This window comes from Papaver somniferum, chromosome 10 (assembly GCF_003573695.1).
Source record: "Papaver somniferum cultivar HN1 chromosome 10, ASM357369v1, whole genome shotgun sequence".
Classification (NCBI taxonomy): domain Eukaryota; kingdom Viridiplantae; phylum Streptophyta; class Magnoliopsida; order Ranunculales; family Papaveraceae; genus Papaver; species Papaver somniferum.
Window position 1 is genome coordinate 143,310,901 of NC_039367.1, and position 6,694 is coordinate 143,317,594.

The 6,694-nt window shown below is 38.6% G+C and overlaps 1 protein-coding gene across 1 annotated transcript; it reads left to right on the forward strand.

Annotated features, from left to right (window-relative positions):
- The first annotated feature begins 3,805 nt into the window (after positions 1-3,805).
- Positions 3,806-5,013, forward strand: LOC113316384 (putative F-box protein At1g32420). The gene is made up of 2 exons (XM_026564576.1): positions 3,806-3,917; positions 4,031-5,013. The coding sequence occupies exons 1-2, from the start codon at positions 3,806-3,808 to the stop codon at positions 5,011-5,013; spliced, it is 1,095 nt and encodes a 364-aa protein (XP_026420361.1).
- Positions 5,014-6,694: the final 1,681 nt, after the last annotated feature.

Consider the following 6,694-nt stretch of genomic DNA (forward strand, 5'->3'; position numbering starts at 1 on the left):
AGACCTTTTCTTTCTCCCGCTATTCTATATTTGTAGGAATGGCAGGGCCCGGTTGTCTCACGCCTAAAGGACTGATACTAAGAAAAACTATCTTGACCCAAAATTTTTATGTTATGACTTCAAATATGCCTTGTAATTGAAAGTCAGATGGTATACTTAGGCGGCTAGGCCTATGTATTAGGGTAAAATACAGAAGTAGGCCTGTTATTTTTGCATTTTGCAAATCTAAGCCTCGTCCCAGTTAAGTGATAGGTGGGAGTTACTAATTTCACGTATTAAAAAGTCTTATTTATCCATAAACCACATCTTCTTGGTGAGGAGGGTAAATGATTCAATGATCCTGAAAGCGGTGTAACAATTCTGAACTGGGATCCGCGAAACTGAAAATGATGTAATGATCCAGAACCGAGCTAGACAAACCTAAAAATTATTGTCGAAAGTCGATTTCCCACCAACTAAAAACCCCAAATCACTTGGGAATGATGAACTCTTTTAACGAATGATGTAACGAACCTGAAAATGGTGTAACGATTCTGAACCGAGCTCGACGAACCCGAAAATGATGTTGTGGCCGTAAATGCACCCTACAACAAAACTGGTGATTGATGATGATGATAATTCCAGCTATGCAAAACTGATTTAATTGAGGTTGTTAATTAATCTGTTCATCAACAATGCCGCAAATCTTCTTTCACACTACACGATTCAATTGATTATTATGCACTTACACACATGTCATTCTTTCAATGACCTTGGGAAGTACAAAACTTAATCAACGGTCAATATAAGATAATGCAGAACGGAAGCGTGAATAAAAAATTTTGGTAGTAAAGTAGAAGAATAGTTGAAAAATCTCAATATTGATTGATAATAATAATGTGTTCTAATATAAAGAACTTGTCCCCTATTTATAGAAAAGACAATAAAACTCATATTCCTAAAATAATTCTAAGACTCAAACTTGAAAAATAAGAAATCCCTAAAATAAATAATGTTCTAGAATTTTATAACTTCTAAAGATAAGTAATTCTAATAATAAAACACTTCCAAAAATAATAAAGCTCAAACATAAAATGTTCTACATCATAAGGCAAAGAAGAACCAAAATCATTCACAAATTTTATCCCCAAATTTCTCTCCCTCTCAGGGATCTCATACTCACCCAAAATCCCCACTCTCACAAATTTCTCTACAAATGTGTGCAGGAGACTCATTGGCTAAAAGCACTCCCAGCATGAACTCTTAGATCAGGTGAGTTAGTGTTTTACGACATATAAGCCTAAAGCTTAAGCAATGAACAAGAAAAAGTTGGAAGGGGCATTTATTGGTTGCCAATGGTCAACCTACCAATATATTTCATCCTCTTGAGAATCGAACAGAATTCTAAAGATGTGTGCAGGAATAATTGATTATGGTGTAAAACCGTTAGATCATTCAATTCAATATCACGCATAAATCCTTCCAACAAATACTACTGGAAATCTTTTCATTTTCTCATCAGCCAAAAAAGATTTCTAGTTTCTTCGCTTCCTCTCTCAATATATATATATATACAGACTTGATCTTGGTTGCCTTTGAAATCCACTCACATTCCTTGATTTCAGATGAGTTTATTGTCAATTCCGTGTGTGTTGGGAGGATCTCTTTGTTTATGTTGTTTTGATCCTCATATTGGTCTTGAAGTGTTGGAGTTGAAGGAATGCCGAGCCTCGGAGTAAGCTTTTTGCCATTGAATCGATCAAAAAAAAAGAAAAAAACATTTTGTATTTATTTTGTGCCCTTGCGATCCTTAAAGAACGATGAGTCTCTACTTGGATGTTGGTTTTCACGTCCAATATAACTCAAAATATAACATGAAACAGCAAGGATTCTTAGGAATACTTTGAAAGAACTGCAGTATAGTTGAGATTTTATTTCATTGAACTCCGCCAGCGAAACGAACCAAACTCTCAATATATACTCTAGTTCATTCGAAGTAATCCTCTGAATCCTTGCTGTAGACGAGATATTTTTTTTTTTTTTTTGGTAAGTCCAAAAGTTTATTAAAGCAAAAAACGTAATTATAAAAATTACAAGGGGCTCTAAGGCCCCCATCCCCATAAACCAAAGGGTCTAAAGCAAAACTCAAAAAGACTCGTAAAAGCAACTTTTAAGAAAAACAAATCCTAAAAGAAAAGAAAATGAAGTCTTCTTCTTAATCTTCTTTTATGTTTTGCTTTAGGAAAAATGTAAGCCAAAATATCCGAATTCTCATAATCTTCATTAAATTCACCCCTCTTCATCTTCATCAGAAGCAATACCAGGAAGAAGTTTAATGGGAGATTGAGCTGTTTTTTTTTTTTATTCTGAGAAGGTCTAGGAGACCTATCCTTTTGAACTTTGAGACTCGAGCTGTTTATATCCGGAGAATTGCCATCCAAGATATTCTCCTCCAAGTCAGTACGACCTTCTAACATGGCTTTGCCTAGGAGAGAAACTTCTCGATGCGATTTCATAGCATCCAATCTAGCACGGAAAGCATTCTTGGTAGTCTCGTCATTCAAAAAAATTAGTTTCACTATTAGAACCTGAAAACCCCTTACTTTCTGACCCGGTTGATTCCGAAGAGTCCTTCCCATTCCCAGCTGACTTCATAGACTTCTTATTCCCAGCTGATTTCGTAGATCTTTTAGCATCCGAAACAACACCCCATTTTTTTGAATTTTTCACTTCATTTGCCATAGCAGCAGCTTCCACAGCAGGATTGCCTTGGAATTGCTCATCAGAATCTACACTATCTTCAATTAACATTAACATTCTCCTCGTCATCAGGATTGCCGTAGACGATGAGAAGTCTAGTTGTTTCATGTTTTGAGTCATATTGATGGAGGTGAAAACTAAAAATGCCAGCGAAAAGAAAAAGTTTTTCAAATATATGGGGGTTGAGTTTTTGACAGCGATTTTGACAACGAAAAGAACTTTGGATGGTAAAAAATGTAAGAACCTAAACTTGTGAAACTTTTTTTTTCTAGTCTTCATCTTCTACCTTAGCTTCTATCCTTTTCTCTTTCAGTTGAAAGGCACGTACTGTGTGGGTTTCTTGTGGCAAATGCAATTGCTATGGCGTCCCAGGTGCTAGACTTGTGTTCCAATTGAAACTAAAGCTCACATAAAACAACACGGGGTTTCTGGTGGCGAATGCAATTGCCTCGGATATTATCAGACCTCCTAAAGGTTGAATTTAATCTGTGGTTTGTCCATAAAGAAGTTTGTAATTTTCACAAATACTCGTATTTCATCGGGAACCAACCGGGTTGGGTTGGACCTTGTGACACAAAATCGGTACTAAGAAAAAGTCTATCGAGTATAACGCAAAGAAGAACTAAAATTATTTACCAATTTTATCCCCAATTTTTCGTCCGCTCAGATCTACTCACTCAAAATCCCCACTCTTACAAATTTCTCAAAAGATGTGAACAGAAGACTCATTGGTTGAAAGCACTCGCTCCCAACATGAACTTCTTAGCACACGTGAACTAGAGTATTAGTTGCTTTCCTATATTTCTAGTGTATCCAGAAGAATTTATCAAACCTTCAAAATTCCTTTGATACACTTGGAGGTTGGATTAAGCGATCTAAGGTACACACACCTCTAATCCTCTTTGTATTATTAACATCATCGCCATTGAATGTTGGATTTTTGTAAAAAAAAAAAAAAGATATTAAAACCTCAAATCCTGCGTTTTTAGGTTGATTTATTGAGCCTATTAGATATATTAACTCTTGTCTTAATCTGATTTCATTTGATACATATTTGATTGCAGTGATGGCGAACCTCCCAGATGATATCATGTTGGATATCTGTGTTAGGTTACCCGTGAAGACAATTGGGAGATTCAGGTGTGTGAACAAGAACTGGTACAACTTATTGAATGATCGTAATTTTGTTCAAAAACACCTAGATCACGCTACTGAAATCAACAGATTCAGTATTATGCCTGATATTTGGGATAATAGCAATCACCGGGATTACGTTTACACTATACTATAGATTATGATCCATCATCATCTACATGTAGTTGTCGTGTTAATAGCAGTCTCCCATTTGTTGTGAAAAGAAATTATGATTATGACTTTCAAGTTTTGGGATATTGTAATGGTCTGGTTTGCGTAAGTTCTTACAGCATAAATATCTTTGGCATTTGGAACCCAGTCACAAATGAATATAGGAAATTTCCAGTAACACCAGTAGATGATGATAGTCCCACTGTTAATATTGAACATATCCAATGTGGGTTTGGTTATGATTACGAGATTGTGGAGTTCAAAGTGGTATGTCTTACCTCGTATGGCCTTGTATGTATGGGGTCCGGGGTTCACCTGTATACACTAGGATCAGATAACTGGAAAACACTTGAGAGCATCCCTTATACTATTTATAGTCAGCCTCATGTAGCCCAGGTGCCCGTTAATGGAGTTATTCATTGGGAAGCATATCGTGAATATGGTGGAAATAACAACAGCAATCGGGTTATTCGTTCCTTTAATTTTGAGAAAGAGACATTCCAAGAGATGCCATGGCCTGATTTGTTAAGTGAAGAGTTGGAAACAGATCTCTGTGCGTTGGGAGGGTCTGTTTGTGTATTTGGTTTTGATCCTGACGTTGGTGTTGAAGTTTGGGAGTTGCAGGAATGTGAAGTGATAAAGTCTTGGAATAAGCTTTTTACCATTGACGTAAAAAAACATTTTGGATTAGTTAAAAAATTTGTTCCATTACAATCTTTAAAGAATGGTGAGTTTCTATTTGGATTTGATGCTGATGTTGGTTTTCATGTCCATCAATATGACCCAAAACAAGAAACATCTAGACTTCTCTTGGCTTACGAGGATTCAGAGGAATACTCTGAAAGAACTACAATCTATTTTGAGAGTTTAGTTTCATTGAACTCAGGTAGTTATGTGGATCACTACAGCAACGACGATGAATCTGACAGTGATGTGACGATGATAATGAAGAGGATGATGCTGATGTAATGCGAAAAAAGATAATCATGAGGGTTTGAAAATCTTATGCACTTTTATTTGGTATATCTCTTTCTTTCCGCAAACAACATTTAGTAGATTTTATCAGACACAAGTAGTCTTCTAGTTATTAGATTTTAATTAATTGCAGTTGATGTATGATTGGATTGTGACCTGATTCCATCCCGATTGAGGTGTGGAAGTCCCTGGGAGATGAAGGGATTACTTGGCTGACCAAGCTTTTCAACTGCATCTGCCGTTCAAACAGGATGCCAAATGAGTGGCAAAGAAGCGTCATCGTGCCGATCTTTAAAAATAAGGGAGATATACAGAGTTGTACTAATTACAGGGGCATCAAACTCATGAGCCACATAATGAAACTTTGGGAACGGGTTATCGACCGACGGTTACGAGGGAAATCAGGTGTTACGAAGAATCAGTTTGGGTTTATGCCGAGGAGATCCACCACTGAAGCGATCTTCCTGGTTAGACAGATGATGGAGCGCTATTGTGAACAAATGCGTAACCTGCATATGGTGCTCATAGATCTGGAAAAGGCCTATGACAAAGTCCCACGGGAGGTAATGTAGTGGGCACTCGAGCAGAAGCGGGTATCACCCAAATATATAATCCTTTATCAAGGATATGTATGAGTGAGCGGTCACAGGGGTCAGGACGTGTGAAGGCATCTCAGATGACTTCCCTATCAACATCAGACTACACCAAGGGTCATCCTTGATCCCGTATTTGTTTGCTCTAGCACTGGACCAGGTTACGAAGGATATACAGCGGGAGATCCCTTGGTGCATACTCTTTGCAGATGATGTAGCACTTATTGGGGAGTCCAAGCAAGAGGTAGAAGGTAAGCTTGAGTTGTGGCGCCAGACTCTGGAATCGAAGGGCTTTTGACTCAATAGAACAAAGACTGAGTATCTGAAGTGCGCTTTCGGCGAAACCGGGAGGGATGATGGAGAACTGCTACTTGACGGCCAGATTGTACCAAGGAAAGAATCCTTTCTATATCTGGGATGTATGATCCAGAGTGATGGGGACATAAAGGAGGACATTGCACATAGATCCCAGTCAGGTTGGGCTAAATGGAGACTGGCGACTGGAGTCCTCTGCGATCGTAAGGTCCCAGTTAAACTGAAAGGAAAATTTTACAGGACAACAATCATACCCGCGATGTTGTACGGAGCGGAATGTTGGGCAACTAGAAGCGATCACCTCATGGCGCTCCACGTGACGGAAATGAGGATGCTTAGATGGGCATGCGGGCACACAAGGCGCGATAAAATCAGAGATGATTGTGTCAGTGGAGAACTGGGGGTAGCACCAGTGAAGGATATACTGTCACAACACCGGCTACGCTGGTTCGGGAATCTACAACGAAGACCACCTGACACACCAGTTCGTTTAGGACGCATCACACGACCAGAAGGTAGAATGAAGCGTCCAGGACGACCGAAACTCACATGGGATAAATTGATAAAACATGATCTGAACGACCGAGGCTTGGAAAGAGAGTTGGCGCTCGACAGAAGTGCGTGGAAAACAGCTATCCACGTGAAGGAGGTATGTACTCGAGGTACTGAGCTGACCCTATTATCTTTCAATTTCTATCTTTTCTATTAGTAGGATTGTTTAAACCGCGAACACGTAAACAACCACGGAAGAATTGTGAATGGCGGAG